Genomic DNA, 26,253 nt, shown 5'->3' with positions numbered 1-26,253 from the left:
AGGGAAATAAAATAAAAACTGAAAGCTGGTGAAAAGACTAGTCATTTTACATACGTCTGCCAACGTTAGCATGGTTGCTAACGCTGTTATTTGCCGTCCTCCCGCCACGTCACGTCCAGACTTATTAAAGGTTTTCAGCATTTTTCTATCGGGGCGGACCCCTGCATGGCTTTTGTTTGACTAAGCTAGCAACGGTGACACAGGAAGTCGGGACTTGACAAAGAGTAGGAGCCGTCTCGTTGGTGTTCAGCACACCAATCAGAAGGCCAACGAGGCTAAACTGCTGCAGGTGTATGTTAACTTTCTTAAAAGTCAATAATAATGCTGGTACTATGGTTGTAGAGTTATATTGCTATGATATAGCAAGACATGCTGTATAAATCTGTCAATTATAAGATTTCACTGGTGCAACTGAGGTGCGCATACTGGTTGATTGAAGTGTTGGATTTTTGACTAACTGTGACGACTTAGCTCAGTTTGTTATGTTTTAAATTACTGGATTATTAAAACATTGGCATTCCTTTCCAGCACTTATGACCCTAAAGATTTTCTCAAGGATGCATTCTAACATCTCTGTATATAGACAGCAACTTGGTTGACGTGTGGTTAGTAAAATTCCTGCATATTGTGTATATTTTGTGTGTAAAAAAGTGGTTACGCTTAAACTTAGATGAGCACAAACACTGTCCAACACGCTCAATAAGGCAATACACCTCATGCTAGACTAAGAAATGCTCTTTATGTGTCTTTTGGGAGTGAAAATGGTGCTTTAAATACTTCAGCAGGTAAGGTCAAAACAAATTATGTAACAGTGTATGACAGCTGGCAACTGCTGTGATTATACCAGACTACAGATGTGCCAAATAACACAGCAATCTCTCTCATGGCGAGCCAGGAAGCTGAGCAGGTGTAGCTACATAGCTAACTGTTATCAACCCTGCATCACTTCCTCAAAGTAAAATCACGCCTGCGGTGTGACAGTTACAGCATAATAAATCACAATCAGGTATTACACAGATGCTTTCTACCGGGGGTAGTTTCTTCACAACAAACACCCAGCAGTGTCCACACGTAACATTTGTTTGCCATGCAAAAACTGTGCATCTCGTGATGAAACTGAGCACCTGTTCGGCTGCATTCAATAGACGGCTAACGCGGCTAGCTTTGCTAGCCTCACAACCAAACCACAACGAAAGGGAAACACTGCGACTACCAAGATCATAAACGCTGCCAAGGGCCTGCTCTAAATTTATTTATTTGTTTTATTTTTTCTGTAAACAGGTGCTCTCGCTGATGTCCCTACCGTTATTTTAGGAGGATGCTCAGTGAGAAAACACCTCGCTGGTGGTGGGATGTTTGGTGAGGTACCGTTTTGTTAGCTGGGATGCTGTTGCTGCTGCTGCTGCTGCTGTTGCTGCGCTGCCTCTCTGCTACCTCGGTCCGCTCTGCGTCAGTGCCGATGACGTCAATCTGTCATCCTCTCGACCGCAGCGGCGCTCTCTCGAGGCAGGCAGCGGCGAGCACGCGGCAGCCCATTTGCAGGTTTAAAAAAGAAATCCTTAAAGGGAACATCCACCCAAAAAGGAAATCGTGACATTGGTGTATTTACCTGTGATATTTACATAGATTTGCCAAAACGTTAGGGTGAATAACCGGCACTAAATCCCCCTTTAATGTTCAGTTTATGTTGAAAAGGTGTTACAGGTGTGTTAATTCAACTGTATGATCATTTTTTTGGAGGATGTAGTTCATGGTGCTGTTTAATTATATTGAATTTAGCGCAAGGGTGCTTATGTTATTTAGCCTAGCCCATTGATTAAAATGGGGTTCTCAAAATAATAGAAACAAAATACAATTCCGGAGTGTTGTTTTAAACAAAATGCTGAATACCATAACCTTCATTAAGCTAAGATTTTTAGCATTGCAGGACTGTTAGAATGCTTTCGTTTTCACTAGTGTACTAATAAACTGGCCGGTGAGTGTAATGTTATTTTCACATGATGTCAAATCTTTAACTGTGAAAATATGCTTTTATTGCTATATTGTGTTTCTTGTAAATTTTATTCCCTGATATAAAAGTCTAAACGCTATCTGATTTTCTAGATCACTAGTCACCAAGTTAGTGTGAAATTCACCGAATGCAGAGCTATTTAAGAATACCTATATTTAACATTAATACCAAATGTAATAATAAAAGTCCTAAACTTAGAGTTTTGTAGAATTAGAAATTAGAACCGTAGACTATGTTGAGGCAAATAAAACCTTACAACAACTATATAATAATTTGGCTTTATATGAATTTTTGAATTTCCTCATCTTAGTATTGAGATATCACGTCTTCTGGGAACATTTAGATAAGTTGACGCAAGCAGAGGACTTGTGTTTGTCAATGCCAATAAAGTTTAAGATTTTGAATCCGACGCTGTCGTAAAGCAGCCGTTTGTTTGTCGTAAAGCTGCCGGTTGCCATAACCACAGCCAAGATGGCAGCGATCGCGGCTGGAGACGAGCATGCTGCCTCTGAAGTTTTGCGGGGACTCGCCCGACATTTAAATTGCCTGAACGAAGACAACAAGGCGACAAGAAAGAGAGCCCTCGACTCAATCCGGAAAGAAACGGTGGATAGAGGTCTCTCCAGCAGCGTCTTACAGGAAGTGTTCTCTGCCCTCCTCAAGCCTCTCCTCAAATGTCTGTCAGACCCGATGGAAAGATGCAGAGAAACCTCCATAGGGATGATAACAGAGTTCATTCGATGCGTCCCCAAACCGGAGGAATCGCTGCCTTATCTAATGCCGTGCCTGGCTCAGCGGTTTGGGGAGAAAGAGATGCTGGAGCCGGCGGAGGAGCTTCGACTGATGGCCGTTGAAACGTTGACTCTGACGGTGGAGGTGTGCGGGAAGCATTTAGCGCCCTATCTGACTGAAGTGATGAATATACTACAGAGAACCATCGTCGACCCTTTCCCGGATGTTAAAAGAGAAAGCTGCAAATGCGCCGTAAACTTTGCGAAGTGTGTTCCAGGTTGGTGACAGGTTAATGTTGTTGTCGTTGCTAACGCCTGTTGCCATGGTTTCGAAGCTCGCAGACGTGTTTGCGACACGAAAGCGGACTTTTCTGCACTGCACCTGCTTTGCCTTCTTCATTTACACTAGATAATAGCTAAAATAATTCATGAGGTTTAGTTTTAGTGCTAAACAACTGGCATGTGACAAAAGTTGGGTAACCATTACTCATACTGCTTTCTATGTTTAATTAATTGCCTAAATACTCAGTTAAAATGTCCCTAAATAGATATTTCCTGTTTCTAATTTCCACTGACTATCAAATTGTGGTCTGATAATGGATGATTAATCAACAAACCAAGCACTGATTTAATTATTTTAACTCTATATACCACCCTGACGTCTTCATAATTGTATTATACTTGTTGTTGTTATTGATTTAGTAATTTATTCATGGCTGTGCTCCTCATTTCGTGGTGACCGAGACAAACATTTCTGCCTTCAGTGCAATGCCACAGTTTAGCCTCTAAAACCACAAAACAAACACATGCATGACGACAGCATTTTTAATCAATATCCCAGGATGTATTTGGTCTCACGTTACAAAATGCACTATATCACTGCATGGACTGAACTTCCTTTTACTTCTGTCTCTTCAGAACACTTCCACATGCAAGCTGAGGGTCTTGTCAAGCCTCTCATGATGACTATTGCTCATCAGCACTCCCGGGTGCGAGTCTCCGTCATCGAAGCGACCGGGGCGGTAATTCAGCACGGCACTGGGAAAAACGTGGACGACGTACTCTCTCACCTGGCGCAGAGACTGTTTGACGACTCGCCACAGGTTCAGTTTTTGTAAATAAATCACTTTTAAAGCTCCCACTGTGTGTCTTTTCATATACTTCTTATTCACCTTTGAGTTATTTTCCTCCAGGGGCTTGTCCTAAAAGACAGCAATGTTTTTGTTCCTGTATTTTGAAGCTGACACTTAACCTTTGGAGTTAGACATAAGTATGTTAAATTGTGCTTTTTTTGTTTTCTCCCTTGGTCCAGGTGAGGAAAACTGTGACTGTAGTTGTTGGTGACTGGCTGTTGCACATGAGAGACCGATACTCTTACTTCCACAAACTCGTCCCACTCCTGCTGAGCAGTATCAGCGATGAGGTCCCAGAAATAAGGTTAAAATTTCTTAATTCTTTGCCTCGTATCAGAACATCATACAGTAATGGCAGTAATTTAGTTGTATCCTAATACATTACAAACATTTCTAGTCAGAGTTCCATGTTAACAGGAAACATGACCGAACTATATACAAAATATATATGGAATAAACTGCATTATACTGACAACAGTGACAGTATGTGATGGTTAGGAAATAATATATATTTTCACCTTCCTCTTGCAGACTTCTAGCTGCTGATTTATGGAGGCAGGTGGGGGCGCAATGGGAGAAGGAGAATGAGGACGACTTAAAAGACAAGATGGATTTCCTTCTAACTCCACCTCCGCACTACCCACCTGGAGGTCAGCCTCTTACAGCCACTTCTTCTTTACTCTTTACCATTCACATTGATTCACATTTGGAAGATAAATGGAAGAACTCCGGACTAATGAGGAGCTATTTCTATCAACGGCAGCCTTTTCCCTCCATATCTGAAGTAGTTCTAGTTCTTATTTTTTGATGAGCTTCAACTATTGACTGTCTCTTGAGTTAATTTTATCTTATACACTGTGTGAGCTCGTCAAACTCTCCTCCATGGCAATGGAGAAGCAGAGGATTGGACATCAGTGCCGTTTTGGTCTGTAGACTTAAAGGAGGTAGGAGGTTGACCTCCTTATCTAAGGTCAGAACCCTAAACGGTGTCTGCATGTTTCTTCAGCCGCACATCAGTGTAATGCGAAATGTAATAACTACACCTTACTGCTTTAAATCATACCCCTTTATTGCAGCTGTCCGCGGCTGTAGCAGGCAGTAAAAAAAATGATGCTCTCTGTGACAGCTTTGTTGTCAGGGCAGGCTTGGAAAGATAAGTGTCTGCCTCGGGGATAGGAATGAGTGTGAACCTGAACATGGTCACCACCCCTATAGAGCCAGAATAAGTGTGCACGCGGTGCAGGTACTAATGCAGGCTTTGCATTTTTTTTGGGTGTATATGTCCCAGACCTACACATGTGACAATGTGGTTGAATATTGCCTCTGCCTCAGGACAGGACAGGAAAGGAAGAGGCTGTCTTTCTCCCCCTTTGTCTCTCTCTTTCTTGACATTATAAATCTCCCGTGCCTCCCGGTGTGAAGGGGTCACCGTCGGAGAGTGAGAGGCGATCAAAAAGGGTCATGTTTGGTCTTGTCCTGGTGTGTTTCCCTGATTTATCGCCGCCTTCCTTTAGTCCTCTCTTCCTTTCTCATTAGGGTTCCTATAGGAGGAGGAGGAGGAGAAGGAGGAGAAGGCGGCGGGGCTGGGGAAGGGAGGGGTGAAAGGGGAGGGATGCAGAATTGAAATATAGAGGGCTATTTAAGAATGTGTTTCACCTGCACTGACAAGTCCCTTCTGGGCTAAGTCAGTATAAAGAGCCGAGGAGCCGAGTCAGCGGGCATTTCAAAATGTGTGTACTTGCTCTTCCTTAAATGCATTTTGAGTTGCCGTTGTTTATTAATAAAACAGCTTGCTAGCTTTATTTATATGAACATTCAGACTATGGACGCACCGAAAATTTTCGGCCAAAATCCGAAAATGCACTTTTGGGTCATTTTCGGCCGAAAATTGCTGCGGTTGTTGCTTGCACGTGTTGTTTCGTCAATAAAAGCCCGAAAATTTACGGCCGAAAACCAGAAATGCCCCAAAAGTGCATTTTTCAGTGCATCCCTAATTCAGACACTTTTCTGTACTCCAAAATGACATTACAAAATGTATCTAACAGTCTGTCTGGCAGGGGGGTACGCTCAAGTGAATGTTCATTTTCTTCTGCAGTGGAGCGTCCAGGGCTGGGATGCAGAGAGCTGGTGGTGAGAAACCTGGGGAAGTTGGTGCCGGCCATTGCCCATGATGTAACCGACTGGCTGGTGCCTACACGTGTCCGGACGTCCCAGCTCCTTTCTGTGCTGCTGCTCCACGCCGAGGACCACAGCACTCAGCACCTGCAGCCTCTCCTGGCCACCCTGTACCGGGCCTGTATGGACACGGAGAAGGATGTGGTCAGCAATGTGAGTCCCAGAGAAATAGAAGTTAGATTTTTGAAGCGGGTGTGGCGTCTGTAGTTCTTACCGTCAGCGCAGACCCAGTAGAATAGAATCTGTTGCAATTATTACGGGATAAAATGTTTTTAGGACACATCTGTTGAATCGGCAGCTTTAGAGAGTGCATCCACTGTCCTTAATTTAGACTGGGCGGAGCATGGCTCAAGGACTTGGGATGCACCTGTTTACATGGGAGGATTGGAGGAAGGAGGAAGACCCTCGATACGAAGCAAATTAAAAAATGACTTCCTGTCCTCACCCCCCCTTTACACCCCCTCCCGTCTCTGTCTCTTCACCCTCTTCCCCTCTGCGTCCACCTCTAGTGCCTGGCAGCGGCTAAACTGTTAGGGACCTTTGTCCCTCCACCCGTCTTCCTCAAGCTGCTGCTGGAACATGTGACGACGCCACACTCTCCCTCCCACCCCTGGGCCCCCCTCATGGTGCTGGCGGCGGTGCTGGGAGGCTGCTCCAGACCACTCCTCAAACCACATCTCCAGCAGATTGCCGACGCTCTGGCCCAGCCCGACGTCTGCCAGGAGTATCAACAGGTCAGCAGAGGGAGGCTTCAGTTTGGCTGCGGTAGACGTGTTTTTAACTTACTTACTTACCTGAGAATGACTGTTGTTCCAGCGACGCCGCGCCCACCACAAACAAATCCTCCTACTGTCGTTAACCGAGTAGCTCTCAGTGGAGTCGCTGCACGAATGAAATGCTGTTTTGACGACATCTTTGCCAGGTTTCTTCTGTTCCCATTGGTTTCTTCGTAAATAGCAGTCTAATAAGAGGTTCTGCAATGCTCTGAGCATCTCCAACCATCGTGTTCCTGCAAGACCAATGACAACTGTACCAGCCTTTTACCACCGTCTTACAGTTCTTGACCACCCAGCACCCGATCCGTGTGCACAAACTTTTTATCGTCCAGTTAGATGGTCTTGATAGTGTCATAGAAGGCTTATATTTTCGGCAGCGACAGTGCGGCAACCATACTGCATTTTTCCGGAGACAGGTTTTGTGATAAACAGTGCACATTCAGTTGGTTCAGCAATCCTTGCTCACACACAAGTTTCTTTTTTACACGGTAAAAGAAGAGTTTCTCCCCAAATAACTGTTTACCATTGGAAGAGTCAAATCAAGTCCAGAGACGCCTCTTCCATGTTTCTTTTCCTCTTGCACTAAATATGTTTCCCTTTCAGAAGAATCAAAGTAACAGTTTTCTGGCAGGGAGTTATTTTCTGGTCCTGCTGCACCACTGACCCACCTATAACGACACCACCCCCTCTCAGAGCGGCCTGCACGAGTTTCCTCCCCGATATATTAATAACAAAAATCCGCTAATTTCACGTGACCCCTGCGTGGCTTCTCTGACCCCCTCGGACCAGACGAGGCTGCACATAGGCTTTGTTATTTTTATAGCCTTGTGTGAGGTCGTAGCACCGGATTGCGGGGTCAGCCGTGCCGTTAAAAGAATCCCTGAAATTTCAAAGCCTGCCCGGTCAAGGCTGGTGATAAACGGGTAGGGAAGCCGACCCTCCTTGTGTCCTCCCTCGTCGCTTTCCGGCGTGGGTCAGCCGGAGAGAGGATTAACAGGACGCGACAGTCTCATGCTGTCGCACAGATGCAGGCGGACCTCTGCTTCCTCTCTGTCTGTTTATCCGTCTATCTTCCTCTATCATTCTCTGGCTCGGTTTCTGAGGGCAAAGCAAGAGCTCGCCCAGACAAAGCACCTGCAACATTCCTTGACAGCGGACAGAGTTCATAGCAAGGAGAAGGGCCAGATCGCTGTGTGGCTGTAAATAACGCCACAGGAGACTGGAGCACCTGCATCCAGCGCGCCAAATGTCTGAATGGTTTATTCACTTGCACAATTACAGCATACAAATAGCGGACTGTATATCCATGTTTTATTTTATTTCACTTTAAAAATATGTGTTTTTGTATCCAGCGTAAGAGAGTTATGTGCCACCTGAACCAGAGGCAGAGAGGTAGAAGGGGTGAAGTTTGTCTTGGACGAAATGAAGCACCCGAAGAAGAACCGAAATGTAAATAACCTTCAAAGTGAACAGAGGGCAGAGCAGCAACAGAAGATTTGAAAGCTGATATACGCGACGCAACCTCTCGAGACTCTTTCAACTCTTTATTTTCTTTATTTCAGCTAAGGGAAAATGACAGCTCGCAGAAACAAATGACAGATGCCATGGGAAAGATAAAAACATCGGCCATAAATCGAAGATGATGTTTATATCTTGAGAGAGAATCAAAGGCGAGGCGGTGGTTGGAGAAGTGTTCCGAGTTACCATGTGTAATTTATACGTGGCGACGGTTATGAATCACACAGGGGGTTTCTTTTTAGAGAGGTATTCCCTGGAGGATTAACAGATTCCCACCATCACACACACACACACACACACACACACACACACACACACACACACACACACACACACAGGGTTGCCGTGGTGACTGAGGAATCACAAATATCTGCGGGGCTGGAGTGAATTGGTAAGAGAGGGGAGGCTCCGTAAATTAGCCGCATATTTACAACCGGGCTTGTTCAGAGGAGTGAACCGTAAAAAGCGCCACGGGAGGAGGAGAAAATACGGCCTGTGCATGAAGAAACTTCAAATGCCACAACGTCAAGTCCTCGGCCAATTATGCAAAGATGCCTGCTTCCTTGCATAAGCGTTTCTCCTGCGCCCCTGCATGCTCACTGCACTGCTCGATCAGCAGATGAGTACAAGTATAAAAAAAAAAGTCAGGGGAACACACTTTACCCCGAGGCGTCAGAGTGTTTGTTTTCCTGTTGCCGTGGCAATGTCGGTAGCTGCGGGGGGTGGGCTCCCCGCTGGATAGGAATCCATCGCCTGGTGTTGCTCCTCAAAGACGAGTTGTGTAAGTGTAATTGATGTATCCAGTGGTGGACAGATGCGCACACACACTGTGTAATGAGGCCCTTGGAGCGTGCCCAAGCCAATGAAACCAGGTGTATCTCCCCTCACTCCAGGTGTCCACCTAGTCATTACGCCGCACCACTTTTTCCGCTCTCCTTTTTTCTCAATCTTGGCCAGCCCTAATGGTTGTTTTCTATATATGTGTGTGTGTGTGTGTGTGTATATATATAATGTCCTTGGCAGTATGTGTGTACACCAATGCCACTGTTTGTCACGTTATTTCCACCTCTGCTCCTGCGGTCTATTTCTACCACTGATTTTGCTTCGTTCACAAGCAGGGATTTCCTCCATCATCAGTGACGTGTGAACGCTTTGGAACAACGGCTCACTGGGCGAGCTGTGTTTAGTCTACTCCGCCGACCTGAAGAAATGAGGCCGAGCTGTGGTTTCTCGGGGCCCGCGGGGAAGCTGTGCAGCCTCTCACCGCCTCAGGAAAACCCTTTTCGCACGCTAAACTAACACCCTGGAATCGGCGTTCACACGAGTTTGTGCTTTTCCAAGCGCTCTTAGCTCCCCGTTTTCCTCGCAACTGCCGGGTTGTGTAATGCCCTGAGGATCTTTAACGCCTGTTTTCCTGCAGAGATTAAAGCCAAGCTGTGCTTTTCAAATAGCATGTCCAGTTTGCGAGAAGATAGTGCGCCCCCTAGTGAAAGAACTCTTGTAACTGTTTGCCAAGCTGTGTGAGTGGCCTCGTGTTCAGACTGAAGGAGCATATGATGGTGTTTTTTTTGTATTTCTTGCTCAAACAGCCCCCCACGGCTTCATCAGCAGACCAGAGCAAACACCTGGAGGGCGCTCTAAACTGCCACGCACACCCCCACTTCACCAAACACACACACACGCACTCCATCTCCTCCTAACCTCCCCGTGAAGCCGTAATGACAGGCCGCGTGAAAACAGGAAAAGGGGCCACGATCCCAGTGATGGCATGGAAATTAGCCTGAGCTGCAGGTCTTTGTCTAAACATGAGCTCACCGCAACACCGGCTGACAAGTGACAGCAGATCACACAATGGTGTTTGGAGATGGAAAAAAAAGGGCCCTCGCTCTCGGTGGCTGTATTGTGTCGATCACCGCGTTGTCATTTGTGTGAAATAAGAGACAAGTAGTCGTTTAGTTAGTGCAGCGATTAGGAGGAATAATTGCGTCGCCTCTGGTTTGTTGTGAGAGGGAAATCGAGCAGGCTGGATGAAGACGTCGAGCAGAATCGTTACTGCAGGCCTCACATCTGCCAAAATCGGACTTTGTTAATACTTCCTCTCCCCTTCTTCCCAGGTTGTGTACTTGGAGCAGCTGTTGGCGTGCGTGGACGTTCTGCTCCTTCGGTGTGAGTCAGACTGCGGCTCGGTCGGCCTGCAGCTTCTGCAGGTGCTGGTCACCGTCCAGAGCCTCTCCCCCGAGCCACAGCTCAGCGAAAAGGTGAGGAAAAGTGTGAAAATGCAATTCCAAATGCATCCTCCCCTGCAGCTTTGCTATTCTCCCGCTTGGGTGAATCAGCCGCATCTGTATAATACTTATCTTCTGAGATGGCCCCTTTCCCTTCAGTTTGATTTATTCCGTCTTTTTTCTTTTTCCTTTTTCTGTTTTTTTTTTTTTAGAAGCAGATTTTATGAAGCAAGAGAGCTATTCGAAGAATGTAAGCATTTGTACAGGTTCAAAGTGGGCATGGCTAACAGTATAATTACCCACTTAGACAGGGGAGCTGAAATTGCACCTTTGGAGTGGAACTTTAAATTCGGTCTCGGGTGAAAGGAGGCGGGTGAAAATCGGAGAAAGAGAGAGAGAGGGAGCGGCAGAGGCGGACATGAGTAAGGGAAAAAAAAAAACAGATTGGATTGGGAAATATGTTTTTCTTAACAGGTTTGTGTCATCAGTTCGGCCCAATTTAGCTCATCGTCAGGTCACAGAAGTCAATCCATATCCAGGTAATGAGGTTCTGCGCGAGAGGCAAACAGAAACGGCGGCGAGCGAAGCCAACGGTGTCTGAGGTCGGCGCGTCATCTAACTTCTTGTCGCCATTCGTAGGCTAATGACAGGGTGGCGAGCGGGAAAGGGAATTGGCACGGCCGCTCACCAGACACCGCACGGGCCACCAGTGTGACTGTGTGTTTACGTCTGTCTGCGTCGGTGTGTATGTTCACACAGGGAGCGGTATTAGAGAAGAGATGGGAAGGATTGGATTAAGTAAGTAAGAGAGGGAGGGTGAGAGTGGCCTCAGGCGTTCCCGGACCCACAGGAAAAGCAGAAGTTGTTTTCCCAGAAAAAGGGGCATGTATTTCCCATCAAATGGACGGCTCAGGGTTGTCTAGCTTTCTTCTGGAGGGGCCAGTCTGTGACTCAGGCGATGTCTCCGTCCCTGTCCATCCCTGAGGGACTGTGAAGGGAACTATGAAGTGCCCTAAAGGTCGGTTCCCCTGCCCTAGAAAGTCAGCTAATTATTTACTATGTTATCTCTCATTCTTGCCCTTTCCTCTCCGCTCAGCTTTATTGATGTGGGCCTTTGTGTGTTTCTGATAGTTTCTCTGCCTTTCTGACATCCTGTGTAGCCGAGTTTTTGTTTCTAAGTGGTTTTACTGTATGTGTGAGACTTTGTCATGTCTGCTGTGTTGTTCTTCCCATGGTGTTTCCGTGCGTCCCGTGCGAGAGCGGCCTGACGAATTCCTGACTAACTGGTCAACTTAAAAACAGGATCCTCTGTTCTCATCTTCATTCCTCACGCTTTCACTGGTGACACCATCCATCTCTTCCTCAGGCCTTGGAGAGCGTACAGCTCTTGTGCAAGGCGCAGGGCCTGGACTCGGCGAAGGAGCTCTATAGACAACATATGGGCCAGCTGCTGGACTGGCTTTCTGCCTCTGTCAACACCTGGTCCAGTTACTCCCCACAGAGACTCCAACTGCATATCACAGTCATGCAATCAGGTGAGACCTGAAGCCCGTACGTGCGCGAGACACGGCCAAACCGTAGTCTGGATGTATAATGATGCAATAATGGTTAAAAAAAAAAAAAGAGCAAGGTTTTGAAAGATCAGCCCCTGGAATCACCTGTTAAAGATAAGACGATCACCACATCAGTCATCAGTCCGAGCATGCTGCCTGGCATTCCATTTCACCCCAGTGTCTTCTCTGGGAGGACGTTTTATCAGAAATGACCTCATGCAGTGGTGTGCAAAGCATTTCCTTAGCTTGCTCAGGCACAAGAAGTTACGTCGCACAATCTTTAAGGCGGCACATAAGCGGAACAAAATCAGGCACTGTTTCCAAAGCGTCTCTGGAACAAAAGGTACAAACAGTTTAGTAAAGTTGTTTTTAAGAGTCTGGGCTCGTCGTTGTCTTTTACCTGCGCCCACAGAAGCATGAAATATGCAGAAAAATAAGGTTTATATTAGGGATGCACCGAATATTCGGCTACCGAAAAATTTCGGCCGAAAATGGCCCTAAAAGTGCATTTTCGGTTTTCGGCCGAAATACTTTTATCACCGAAACAACGCGGCCGAAACAGGATGTTAGGATGACGCAAGCAACAACCGCAGCTAGCACGGGCGTGTCTGCCATGTGGACGTATTTCAATATAGAAAGTATTATATAAATACACACATCCACAGCCGTGCACAGCTTCAGTTAAGACTACCGTCTATCTTAAAGGGACAGCGCTATTTTTCGAAAGGTGGATCGATGCTGATTTCCAGCTGCAAAAGCTTCTGCTCCATTATTATTTAATGTACACATGAGTGGAGTCAAGTTAAACATTTTATTTTATATTGTGCATTGTTGGAATGTGCTAAATAAATATTTTCATAACTTTGTAATTGATTTATTCTTTGAAACATTACTATTAATTTATGCAACTGCAGTGCCTTGATTTTAGTGAGGTTAGTACACAGTCATCATAGCCATAAATGCAATGGTACTAATAATTGTCATAATAATTTATTCCGGTGTTTCGGTTTCAGTTTCCGGCCAAGAATTTCCATTTCGGTGCATCCCTAGTTTATATGGTAGATGCATTAGCATTTTTCCTCAAACGTGTCTTTTCACTGATCTTCCTGAGGTAAAGTGGAGAGACACCAGTCAGCGTGTGTTATGCTAGAGCTTTCAATATGATTTGCCAACCAGCAAGGCACTGTGTTCTGTATTATTGTAAGAGGCGGTTTAGACTTCTGCGTCAAATTGACGGACCTTGTTGCCCAAAAACAGGGTCAAACATCCAAGTAAAAACGTAGCGCTGTCATTAGCACCAGTTGGCTTACTGACATGTGTAAATCCCTGTCTCTCTCTCTCTCTGTTTGTCTGTCAACCGGCGTCTAAAGCGGTTAGTCCATGCTTGTGCGTGTGGTGCTGAGGGTCGAAAATCTGTGACCCTCAGTTTGGTCCTCAAACTTGGCTTTAGTTCCCTCAATGCCATCTAATCCTCCGTCATCACCACCTCCCTGTGCCACGCTTTCATGTCCGTCTCTTTCTCCCGCCCTCTCCCCTCTTTCTAATTGACTGGGCAGCTGGGTACCCGTCTAATCCTCACACACACACAAAAAAAACTCCTAGAGCTGACTGACCAGTCCATTCTAAGTCCACTTAGTGATCCCCATGCAGGTCACAACATCAAACAGCAGCAAAGAGACCTGCTCTTGACCTTCTCCTGGATCAAGGCCACTTTGAAGCTGAATGTGTGTGTGTGTGTGTGTTGAATGCTGCTGTAAGCCTTCCCCCGTTTTTCATTCTTGCAGATGTGGTCATCGGTCTATTAACCCACCCAAGGGCTTGTTTGCGCATCAAAAGACACAATTTTTCTTTAATGTGAACATGACTCAGGGAAATCAGACCCATTCTGGACAATCGGCGGTAGTTAATGTGTCAACTGAGAGCTGGTCATTTCGCTTGCTCATCAGCCCTTCGCACACTCTATCTGTGTTTTCCTTTTTTCGGACAGGAATAATTATTGCCCTCTCATATCCTCTTCGCCGTCTTTTGTTCTTCAGCTGGTGTAAGAATGTGTGATTGTACGTAGTTGTTCTCTCTCTTCCTTTCTCTGCCATAGGTGCTAGTTCAAGATATCTTAGTCATCCAGGTCATGGTATATCCAAAAAAACAAAGCTGAAACCCACACACATTGGGTTTCTTGAAGACTTTTCGCCACTTATCCAAGTAGCTTTTCCTGTCTTTTGAAATCTACTATTGCTCCCCTGCCTGATCTGTTGTCACTATGTGATGACCTACAGATGCCTGCTCAAACTCTTCTGATTAGGTGACACATCCTTTGCTTCACTCCCCCCCTCAGTTGAATGAAAAATCTTTCTCTGTTTCTCTTTTTTCCCCCCCATATCTTTTTATTGCTAACATCCTCAGGCAGTCTCAGGATTTCCTCTGTCTCCTTTCGTGTCTGTGCAACTCAGAGTCCAAACAGGGCATGGGCACTTATCACTCGTTACACACACACGGCTCGCTATATATAGCCGCTGTGAGCACGCAGTCAGACGGTCGGTGGATAAGCGCGTGGGCATGAATGTTGACTGGAAATTCGTGCACTCTGAGTCTCCCGATTTCCTGTAAAAGACATAGGAACGCCCTGCCACACAAAGACCTTTTTGCATCAAACTTCCTCTGCGCTCGGTAATGCCTCACCACTCCATTGGGGTCTTAATAACAGAAGCCCTCTGATCAGTGCCTGACAAAAAGGTCAAAGGTTTGCAGGTTTTTGTTTTGTCAAATTACAAAGACCTGGGAAAATCCACAGATATACATACCTTTTTCTCGATAAACCTCCTATTCTGTTTAAGGATAAGCTTACCGCTTTGTAGATGGATACAAAACAGTCTGAAAAACTGAATGTAGTCGAGTCCTATTCAAGTAAAGGGATCCAGGTTTAAGCACAGTGAAGTCATGTCACGGTCTCACTTCTTGGTAGTGCAGCAGCTAGGTCAAACATCACTCCCAACGTTGAGTTTTGTTTTGTTAATCCGTGCAGTGTTTTTGCTGCCGAGTGCAGAGCGGGTGCACAGGTGTGAGGAGAGGTGCAGGTGTGTCGGCGGCGCTCAGCGGCACGTTAGTATTTTGGTGGGAAATGTGCGTCGGAACAAGTTTGGATCTGGTGCAGGGTCGATCAGAAAAATACTTGCAAATGTAAATAATAATTTTTTATTGGGTAAAGCTGCCTGCACTGATTTCTATATGAGTGTAGTGGCTGTGATTCTTGTGTGTCATTGCGTTACTGTCCGAATGCTGTTGTGTCACCCAGAGGTGGCAAAAGTATTCACATTCTGTACTTAAGTAAAAGTACGGATACCTGTGTAAAAAAAAATACTCTGGTAAAAGTACTGATTCAACTCCTTTACTCAAGTAAAAGTAAGAAAGTACAGGCTCTGAAATGTACTTAAGTAAAAAGTAAAAAATATTTTGCCACTAATGAAACAATTCATCCGTAGATAATTTTGCAAAATGAAAAAGTTCTAGCAGAATAATCTAGACTGAATTGACCAGATGTCCTGCATGAGCATCTGGATAATTTTTAATAATAAATTGAGGCTTATTGGGTTGTTGTTTTTAAACCGCTAGCTAGCTAAACTATCAAAACGATATGTTCCCATAGCATTGCTAACGTAAACTATCTTCCAAAAAATCCTCAAAAAGCTAATGATAGCAACAGAAACCACACCGTACCTGAATTTGTTTTTTTTGTTGTTTGTTTTTTTTTTACATTAGACCAGTAGTTCTCAAATAGTGGGGTCAGGTGGACTTTCAGTATTACTGTCTTTATTGATACTTGAACGATAAACAAGCCTCCAGTCACTAGGTGGCAGCAGAGCTCAAACTAACCAACAGGCTGCCTGTTCAAAACAGTAGAAGAAGAACACATGAAGCCCATCGTTGACTTTGCTTCTCTAGTCCGATAGTCTAGTCATGTCCCATCATGTCACGTCTTTTACGTCTTGTCATCCGTGGAGTTTAAAAAAGTAAAGAGCCTGTAAGAAGTAGAAAGTACAGATATTTGTGTACAAATGTAGGGAGTAAAAGTAAAAAGTCATCAGAAAAAGAAATACTCAAGTAAAGTACAGATACCTGAAAAATCTACTTAAGTACAGTAACAAAGTATTTGTACTAAGTTACTTGCCACCTCTGGTGTCACCGTAGCTAACAGTATGATGTGATCATTTACAATTGGCTTTATCAAGGTTTTTATTTATTTTTATCATCGTGGTACAAGTTTGTTCTTGCAGAAAACTGTACAACTAATATAGGTTTAATCACAGCATCATCAGTTTGCAATAGTCCAGTGGCCTAGTGGTTAAAATGCATGCCATGTACTTAACTTAAACATTTCCAGTTGCATGTCAAAGCGTTTTCTCCAAATATTCCAGTTCAAAAAGGTGCAAAAACAAGCCAAGTAAAGTAACACAACTTTGTGTGTGTGTGTGTTTTTGTGTGTGTTACAGGTCCAGTCATCGGGGAGTTTTTAAGCCAGCTGATGCCGCTTCTCCACAGCTGCCTCCAGCCAAACAGAGACCCAGAGATGAGGATGAGCATCTTCACAATGCTCGCCAAATTGCTTCTGGACGCCAACAACACGCTGGATTCTCAGGGGTGAGAAAGACACACCCTCGCACGAACTTCTCGTTTTTTTTTTTTTTACACTGAACAAAGACGTCCGCTGAATTGTAGTTTAATTTTCCACCCATTCATCATTGCATGAGGTAACACAGAGCTTCGGCCAGTGATCAGAAACGCAGAGCCACATTTGCAGACTTTGCCTCGACGTTGACGTGCAAATTTTCACCGTACCCACAAGAGGCCGGAGTTAGAAATGCACACACACACACAGAAAGAAAAAACATTAATGTGTTTCAGATGCTTAAGTCATTATAAACTGATAGCTTCTTTAGGAAAGGTGAGCCTGATGATAGACGCGTCACTTTTAATAGTAAACCACATTGCAAGCTCACTACACAGACTGTATTCCCATTTGGGTTAAAACGATCTCTTAGGGAATATCAGATAGACTAACTCTGATTAGTTAATCACTTCCCAGCGTGCCCCAAGAAGAAGAAGACGGCATATGCTGTCTGACTGTCATCAGCAATTTCATCTGTCCTCCTTTATCAGTCATTGGGCGATAAAGGAGTTAAGATAGCGGGGATGTCTGACACCCAAAGAGGAGCCCAAACCCGCCCCCCCTCACCCCACCCGTCCAACCCTCCAGGGTCCCCTCCGAGCCCTCAGCTGTGCAGCCTTCAGCCTGGGCTCGGAGCTCCAATTTGAGGGAATGCATTAAACCTGAGGCCCTCTCCGGGTCCCAGTGATCAGCAGCTGCTCCCGTCGATCAGAAAGACAAACTCTGTCTGAGGGGGTTGCCATGGAGACATCTGCGCAGAGTGTAACCAACCCCAGGGCTGCGGCCAAAAGGTCTGCACGGGTTAGAAGGTGCTTCCATCGGTGGATATCAGGGGAAGGAAGCGGGTGATCCTTGTGTGCACTGAAATAGCCTTTAGCCTGAATTAGAAGCGGTGTAAAGACAAAATGATACGACTGTTAGTGAAACGTGTCGCGTAAACAATAGGAAGTGTTCTGAAGCCAAAAATGAGGTAGTTGGAAATTCTGCTTTAATCAGTTTTCTTCTTTTTTTTTTTTTAATGCATAACTGTGTTTTTAGACAAAAGAAGCCTCTGTGTCCTCATCACTCCCACCGTGGCCACCTGCGCTGCTAACCGGTTCTCTCATTCCTGAGCTATATCTGCGGCAATCGCAGAACCGCAAGGAGACAGAAATCGTGTTGCGCCTTCAAAAGGGTTTCAAACAAATGCTTTGCTCGCACTGTGTGTTACGTTTCCATTCATCCCCGTCTCATGCTTCCATCCGCGACTCACGGCGTGATCTTCGCTCGGCAGATTGTAGGCCACACACCGTACGCCATCAGGAGGACAATGATAGTCATAGAGAAAACCGCTTTTCTTTGTTGTTCGACCAAAATGACATAATGACAGCTCGGCCGCAGAACAACCTGAAAGGGAAAGTTTGTGTACGTGCGAGTGCCTTTCATCCGCACGCGCTCTCGAAGGTATTCGTTTCATGTGGATTCGCGGGCCGAGATTAAAAAGCTGCACGTGAAATCTAAGTAGAAGGTGACGGTGTGAGGAATGAAAGTTTAGACTTTGTTTCCCTGGATGTGGAAAGGCCAAAATCATGCGCTGCCTGCGATGGAAATGAGAGAGTGCGCTTTCAAGCACGTGAACTGCAAAGAAGACAGGTGTATTTAGTCTTTATTTGAAGTTTGGAGACATGCAAAAAGAAAGAAATGCCACCGAGGCCACAGATTCCTCTTGGTCCAGATGTATTTTTGTAGTTTTTTGTGGAACAACATAAAATAAAGACGATCCAAAAGGGCATTTATCAATAATGACCCTGTAATCTGTGATATATTCTAGGAAATACCTCAAACAAGACTTTACCTCAATATTCCTTAGAGAAAAAAAGGTTTAAAGACTATTTGACATATTCAAAAAATAGATAGGGCGATGTTCAACTCAGTGAAATCTGTTGACTTGTGTGTCCGACCGAATCTTTCTCTGAATAAGTCATCAAGAAATTTGCGCAAAAACACAAAAGTTCCCTTCCTTCCATTTTGGCACCGACCCCGCAATGTGGAAATCTGTCTTCCCATCGTCTGGCGTCCCTCCTGATGGGCTGTCGACGCCTGTCAAGATGAAGACAGCGAGCAAATGCAGCGGCCGGGGCTCGAGGCAGCTTCGGCGGGACGCGGCCTCCCCCTGCTGGCTCTGAAATACTGCAGCCCGCGTCAACTTGACATGTTTACCGTGACACCGGCTGAGCGGTCGACGTCTGGCGGTTGGCGGTAAAGAGCGGCGCAGAATCCGGTTGCGTTTCGGACTTCAGAGGGGGCCTAAGCCGGCGTGGAGAAGAGGGAGGGGGGGGGAGAAGGGAAAGGATGACACCCAGATGTTGTGGTCGCTGCCTCCTGCTTTCCTCAGCCCCCACCCTTGTGCCTCACAAAGACTGTGGGAAAATAACTGTATGACCGTGTAGCCGTTGTGTCCAGCCGTCATCGTTCACTCGAATTTCTCTCATAACTTGCTGTTCAAATAGATGAATACCATAGGTTACTACGCGTAGGAGTAGAGACGTCTTCTCTCTGCTCCTGGTCTGTTATTCTTCTGGTGTCTTCTCTTTATGTTATTTTTTTTACATGCCTCGTTCCAGGTGTTTCCGTGATGAGTCAGAGAAGTTTCTGCGTGACATCCTGCTTCCCAACCTGGTTTGGCACGCGGGCCGCACCGCCGCCGCCGTCCGCACCTCGGCCCTCAGCTGCCTTTTGGCCCTGCTGCACGGAGACGCGGTCACACCTGGACAGGTACGGTGCACAGTTGGCATCTTGCACACTCCGCGTGCCTGCAGAAACACACGCACGACACCGTGTTTTGGTTGTTTTTTCTTCTCCCCCCACTCCCTCTCTTTCGACCTTGGCAAAAGTGATCCATAAGCATTGGAAGCAAACACCAGATACGAGCCCTTTCCAGTAGTGCGTCCTTTTGATCTCCCCACTCTGCAGAAACCCCTTTTTATTGACTCAGCTGTAAAGGGAAAGTTGTGCTAGTGCATTCTTGTAATCCGTCAGGGGCTGACATTTATTTCGGATTCTGTTTTGTCCATTCCACATCAGAATAGATGGTCCCGCTTGGCCATTTAGGAAAAATACACCGCCCGCCATCTTTCTCCCCTTGGCTGAAGGAGTTGGCCGCAGCAGGTAGCAGGTGTACGCGGGGCCAATCGGGTTCACATACCTTTGTCCCTAAGGAACAATGGCACCTCTGTTCTGGGCCCTTGTTATATGCAGGAACTGTCACCGGAACATGCCCTCGCACCTGCCTGTCGGAGCTTGCGCCGAGCAGGAGCACGCGCGCTCGCACGAAGACGCGCACATCTGGCTGGGCTGGCCCTCGCGTGCTGCAGAGTGACCGCGCACCTCTTTCTCGTCTTTAACGACGTCCAGCGCAAGCGTCTGGGGGGCGATGTCGGGCGGGTGTGTGGGCGTAGGTGCGCGTGATCAAACCTCCCGTCTAATGGCACCCAAATGCCCTCGGAAGGAAGAGAGAACCTGGAAAGTGTTGACTAAATAAGACGCTTTGAAATTAACAGCTTGTCCCGGCAGATGTAACAGCGGACAGTGACGTGAGCGTTTCCACAGGCAAATCAAACATCCTTTCATTTAGAAGGACAATGTTTCCTCGCTGCTCGCTGTGAAAACAATTAGCAGCTCCGGTTACGCTTGGCACCACTCGGATTGTCACTGATGTAATGCCGGAATACTTCCCTGCCAGATTTTCTTCCTCGTTTTGTCTCCTTCCCTCCCTCTCCCCTCGCTTTTTTTTTTTTTTTTTTTTTATTGTTTGGCCTGAACGGTTTCGATAGCAAACACAGGGCGACAGAGGTTTTAGCCATCACCCCTTGACCCGAGGTGGAGTGCGCTCAGCCTCACCTTGTTTGTCCATTACCTCTGTTTCTCGTTTGTCGGTGTGATGGGAATATCAGTGCGCTTCTGAAACCGGGTCCCATGTTAGCGTGACTGTACAAACCGATCCACGCCTGAACCGACATATTTCAGGTGCCATTTCACTTAAACGAGATAAAATTTTGAGATTAGCGTGTCTGTCCTCTGCCTTTTCCGCATGCAGCTGCTCTGTCTGGAGGACAAACTGAGTCCACAGGTGCTGTCGGCCCTGGAGGAGGACTCTCAGATGAGCAGGCTGTTGGCGTGCCGCTCTCTTTCTGCCATACTCAGACTCATAGGAACCAGTTTGCACCGTGACGCTCTCAACAAGATTTACCCCGGTAAGCGGCGAACACTCGCATGCAAATTAGCGCGCTACGTTTCCCCTGTATGGTAACTGATCTTCTAATCTTTTTATGTCTTCCAAAGAGCTGCTGAAGCGCCTGGACGACAGCGGCGAGGACGTGCGCGCCGTGGCCCTGCAGGCCCTCGGGCTGTGGCTGTCCAGCCTGACCGAAGGCTACGACGCCGAGCTCTGCGCCCCTCACCTGCAGCTCCTCTTTCAGCAGCTCCTCCTGCACCTGGACGACCCAGACAGCTCGGTGCGGGAACGAGTGCTCGGTGAGTCCGGGGTGTGGCGTCGGAGCGTCGTCAAAGTCGAGGGGGGGGGGAGTGTTGATAGCTTCACAGCGGGATGCGCACGTGGCCTCGTTGCACTTTGGCGAAGGTGGGAGCGAAAAACGAAATGGTTCCGTGTGAGGCCGTGATGCTCTGCGGGTCGGCGCCTGCTGCGTCCCAGACACTCGCGAGGAATGAAGAGAATTCGGGGTGTCCTCTATCAGACATTAGATTTTCCCGCTGGCTCGCCGCCAACAAGTCCTCCCCTCACCGTTATCCTTATTTTCCACGCAATTTATCAATAAGCACATAAGCGAGGAATTCCCCCCAGCCGGAGCACTTGCAAGTCCATTTTAGGGGTGGGCTGCTGGCGGACCTCATGAGTGAAATGCAAGATCCAGATATGGATAAGCACCCACCCGAGAGTCGTTTCGCAGGTTAATATGTGAGCCATTATATCTGTGCAGCTCCCTCCCCTTCCCCTGCAAACATACACCTGGGCTAGACCGGCCCGTGTGTGTGTGTGTGTGTGTGTGTGCAGCAAATCCCTGCGTCTCCAACCCTTTCCACCTAATGACAACCACATGAGGACCTCTTCTCCTTACCACTTTTCCACATCTGTCCCGAGGCCGATCCCCCCCCCCCCCCTCCTCCTTACCCCCCCTCCTTCTATCTTTTATCTGTCAGTCTCTCTTCCTCCTCTCGTACCCTCTGTTTTCTGGGACGGGCCCCGTAGCATCGCAGCTGTGTTTTATTGACGTGTCGGTCGGTGGAAAGGCTTTTTTTTTTTTTTTTTTTTTTTTTTCCCCCGAAGTGCACTGCACGGCCCGGGCACGGCTCCTCTGGACTTTCGCTCTCTCCCCACTCTCATGGATGTTAGCTGTCATTGCTTCTGACAGGAGGCAGGTGAGCGCTGATGCCTCGGCCAGGGGATGAGAGGCCTCGCCGAGGGATCGCTCGTCTTCAGAGACAAAGAGAGTGAAAAAAAAAAAGAGAGAGAGAGCGAGAGTTGAAGGCATTCTCATACTCAACAGATGCTGCAGTAGATCCCGTGGATTCTAGCCCAGCACTAACTTTTCAGACGCTTAGAATAGGTACTTTTATTGTTGCTCTAGATTCCCGTTAAACATGAAATGCCTCGGTTGTTTTTTAATATTCATATCGCTCTGATTCGCTTGTTTCAACCATCTAAACTCATCTGAAAAGAATTATAACCGATCATCGCCGCCACATCTTCCCCCGTTTACATTTTAAGTAAACGAGTATGTCCTCCCTTAGCAAAAAGTAGTATACTTGAGTATAAGTATAGTAAGTATACTACAGACCATGTACTTGTAGTGTACTAGAAAGTATACTAATTTAATACTTCTTCTGGCTAAATTGGAACGTTTTCAGTATATAAAAGTATACTTTAAGTTTACTTGTAAGCTAAAATGTAGACTAGAAGTATATAACTACACTAGTAGTATATAGATGAGTGTACTTGTAGTGTACTAGAAAGTATACTAATTTAATACTTCTTCCGGCTAAATTAGAACGTTTAAAGCATACTTTAAGTATACTTTTATAAACTAAAATGTGGACTAGAAGTATATTCCACTAGTAATATAGATGAGAGTACTTGTGGTATACTTGAAAGTGTACTTTTGTATACTTAAAATGACCTTAGAAAGTATACTTAAAGTATACTTTTATAAACTTAAATATGTTCCAATTTAGTCAGAAGAAGTATTAAATTAGTATACTTTCTAGTACACTACAAGTACATGGTCTGTAGTATACTTCCTATACGTATACTTATACTCAAGCATACTTAATAGAATGAACTTCAAGTATACTACCTCAATTTTAGAATAAAATAAGTATACTTGTAGTACACTTGAATAAACTTCTTTTTGCTAAGGGCTTCACGCTGTGATTCTCATGAGGTACAGTAGATTCGCAGACAGCTCGGGGTCTCCTCGTGAAATAAGATGACCCTGCATCTTGCTGAGCGATCGTCTGTATCTGACATAACCCTCCTGTGCCCCAAACGTGGGGAAGCGGTCCTCACCCTCGTGCACGCCTCTGTTTGAAGCTTTTTTTTTTTTTACCCTCCCCATCCTCTTCCTTTCTTCCTCTCAACCTCTTTCTACTTGTTCCTTTAATAGATGATCCCATTCTTATGCTTCTTGTATTTCAAACGCATATCTGCGAAGTGGCTTGATGTCTGCAGCATGTCCTGACAGAATGATGGACAACGCTCCCGTCCCCTCCCTCTCATCCCTCCTTCTCGTGCTGCTGGCACGGGTATAACTCACTTCTCACAGGCCATCATTGTTCTCTTTTACTTCCCTCGCCCTCCCCCTCCCCACCCCCCCTGCATCCACCGTACACACAAAAGCTAAAGAAATCCCCCTCGATCTCCTTGAAGAACAAAGGCGGGGATCGAATGAAGAGTTTACATGAGCAAACTCATCCAGCGTCTTGCATGTCGCCACTGGAACGGCACTTCTTGTCGTTTTTTAAGCATTCACTCATTGACAGCAGTTGAGGTTATTCAATATACCTCTGAGAATAAGCAGATGATGTGGGAACAATGGGGAGGAAAGAAAATATACATGAGCAGTGAAGTATCGCCTCCTAGTGGAAGGAAAGGGAACCTACATGTGTTTGGGTTTGCAGAGTAACAATAACACAGATCATCACTGCCATCTGCTGACTGCTTCCTGGCTTGGAGACATACTAACAGCCTTCCCAAGTTTTGTAGACATCCATCAGCTTCTTTTAGATCCTCAACCGGTTAATTGTTAGGCTGTGGAAGTCATGACAAGATTTACAAGACCGAGAAAGTTTTGAAAGGAAGCATCAGGGCCCAAACTTGAAGAATCGAAAACAACATCTGGATGATCCAGAGTCACTTCTTCTGTTATGCTGACACAAGAAGGGAAAAAAATATTGGTGGCGAATGTTGTGCGGTCAACCAAGAAAGTCAAAAATGTGCACTTCATATACATAAACCGATCATTTTCACCTTTCATTTTCAACTAAAATCACTTTATTCTTTGGTGACTGACAGAATCAGCTTGTTCCAATTTATTATAGTTAAATAAAACTGAACCAAAAGCTAAAATGTGGGGGTAAAAACATTCTAATTAAAGGGGAACAACCGTTTTTTACAACCTGGACCTTATTTCTGCCATTAAATACGATCGTTTACTCACCCATATAACTTTTGTGTCATTTGGAGTCATTCGGACGATATTTAGATCTGCGTATATCCATATAGTGGGAGTGACTGGGGCACCGAAACACAGCCTCTAAATAACGCATTATCTGCCGTGAAACTTTTTTATTTCACCAATATTTAGTTATGATATGCTAGTGCTATTCCCTGTTGAGTCCAGAGTTACCTGTTATCTATTCGCAGACGTGCAGCGGTTTGTTGTTCTTTGGCCAGCTGTTCCTCTCTCTGCCTCCGCATCTTCCTTTCAACGAGCTCCTCATCCGTATACTCAGGTTCAAAACGGTAAGGATGTCCGTCATAAACAAAGTCGTAGTCCGCAACCTCAGAATCGGAAAAATATTCAGCCATGTTGCAAAAAAACTAGCAGTAGCAAATTACAGGTAAACAAGCCACGTGGGGTGCAACATCATCCAGGTCAGATCGGTTAGTAGGTCAATCTACAGACCCCGGATGATGATAACAGGTAACTCCGGACTCAACGGGGAATAGCACTAGCGTATCATAACTAAATATTGGTGAAATTAATGAGTTTCACGGCAGATAATGCGTTATTTAGAGGCTGCGTTTCGGTGCCCCAGTCACTCCCACTATATGGATATACGTTGATCTAAATATCGTCCGAACGACTCCAGATGACACCAAAGTTATACGGGTGAGGAAATGATCGTATTTTATGCCAGAAATAAGGTCCAGGTTGTAAAAAACAGTAGTTCCCCTTTAAGAACTTTTAAATGAAAATTAGCATTCTTTCAAATCTTGAGTAAACAATCCAACCATCTAAATACTTCTGCTCTTAATGCATCATTCATTCAAATGACAAAAAATAGGGCATTTTAATGATACTTTTTTGTTCCTTGTACTGTAAGACGCTCCATTTCCTCCTTTTAAGCATTGTTCTTCCTGGAATATGTTCATTATTGCCAATGAATGTTCTCCGAGTCTTCCTGTAATCTCACATTCAGAGTTCTGACCCCTGTCTGTTCTCTGTCTTTGGATTTCGTTTTCTTTTCGTCCGTGTGAGTCTAGAAATCCTGAAGAAAGGCAGCTCGGTCCACCCGGCGCTCCTGAAGAGGGAGGCGGAGGCCGTGAGGGACAAACAGAGGAGCCCCCTCTACTGCGACCAGCTGCTCCGTCACATCAGCTCACCGCCCACAGAGGCTGCAGCGGGCCTGTCCTGAGTGACGCAGAGACTGATGTTTGCCTGAAGACCCATTCACCTTAAAATGAAAATGCTGGAGTTTTCTTCTCAATGTGTTCGAGTAGATTTTTTAAATTTTTTACGTGAACTGTTCGTTGTGACTTCTGATGCACAATTTTTTTCTGCATTCACTGTTTTTTTTTTAATCAAAGTTCTCTGGTTCTGATGTTTGGTTTTGATGAAGTATTAGCTTTGACTGGAGCTTGCATCACTGTGTTTGCATATTTGAGTCGTGCCTTCATAAGATCTCAGATCTCTCTTTTTCCTTTAAAATAAAGTGGTGTTATTTTTATTTCATTTTTAATTATTTTTTTGCTTTTTCATTCCTTTTTTTTGCCGAATTCATTAAAAAAGATTTGTAAATATAAATAACTATTAAATAAAATTGTTTTAAATATGATATGAGACCATGTTTGAATCCTGCATGTAACAGAAATGTATTAAAAATATATATTTTTTTCTAATATTTTCCATTTTCCAGCTTGACATTGATCCTACCATGCTCGCTCCTCCTACCTCCATGCATCCTCTGCAC

The 26,253-nt window shown here is 45.5% G+C and overlaps 2 protein-coding genes across 3 annotated transcripts in view; one reads left to right on the top strand and one right to left on the bottom strand.

Moving 5' to 3' along the window:
- prkar1b (protein kinase, cAMP-dependent, regulatory, type I, beta) overlaps window positions 1–1,667 on the bottom strand; it is a 66,038-nt gene extending 64,371 nt beyond the window's left edge. The window contains exon 1 of one of the 2 annotated variants that reach the window (XM_084571083.1): window positions 1,304–1,667. The gene's annotated coding sequence lies outside the window, so the exon portion shown is untranslated. The remainder of the gene's footprint in view (window positions 1–1,303) is intronic. The other variant, XM_084571084.1, reaches the window with a different exon arrangement.
- Window positions 1,668–2,449: 782 nt separating this feature from the next.
- Window positions 2,450–25,978, top strand: dnaaf5 (dynein axonemal assembly factor 5). Its single transcript, XM_084571299.1, has 13 exons — window positions 2,450–3,020; window positions 3,661–3,845; window positions 4,055–4,179; window positions 4,407–4,525; window positions 5,971–6,203; window positions 6,560–6,784; window positions 10,459–10,602; window positions 11,936–12,104; window positions 16,610–16,757; window positions 19,389–19,539; window positions 20,861–21,017; window positions 21,106–21,297; window positions 25,547–25,978. Exons 1-13 carry the CDS (start codon window positions 2,483–2,485, stop codon window positions 25,696–25,698), a joined length of 2,538 nt encoding a protein of 845 aa, XP_084427425.1. The 5' UTR covers window positions 2,450–2,482; the 3' UTR covers window positions 25,699–25,978.
- The last annotated feature ends 275 nt before the right edge of the window (window positions 25,979–26,253 follow it).

The sequence above is a fragment of the Chelon labrosus genome (genome assembly GCF_963514085.1).
Source record: "Chelon labrosus genome assembly, chromosome: 21".
NCBI lineage: Eukaryota > Metazoa > Chordata > Actinopteri > Mugiliformes > Mugilidae > Chelon > Chelon labrosus.
This window is presented reverse-complemented; position numbering and strand designations above follow the sequence as displayed.

Bases quoted from the DNA above. Each gene is read 5' to 3' on its own strand.
- dnaaf5 (XM_084571299.1), top strand. From the start codon at position 2,483: ATGGCAGCGATCGCGGCTGGAGACGAGCATGCTGCCTCTGAAGTTTTG. The intron at 4,526-5,970 runs GTCAGCCTCTTA...TTTCTTCTGCAG, and splicing joins TCCGCACTACCCACCTGGAG to TGGAGCGTCCAGGGCTGGGA. The intron at 12,105-16,609 runs GTGAGACCTGAA...TGTGTGTTACAG, and splicing joins TATCACAGTCATGCAATCAG to GTCCAGTCATCGGGGAGTTT.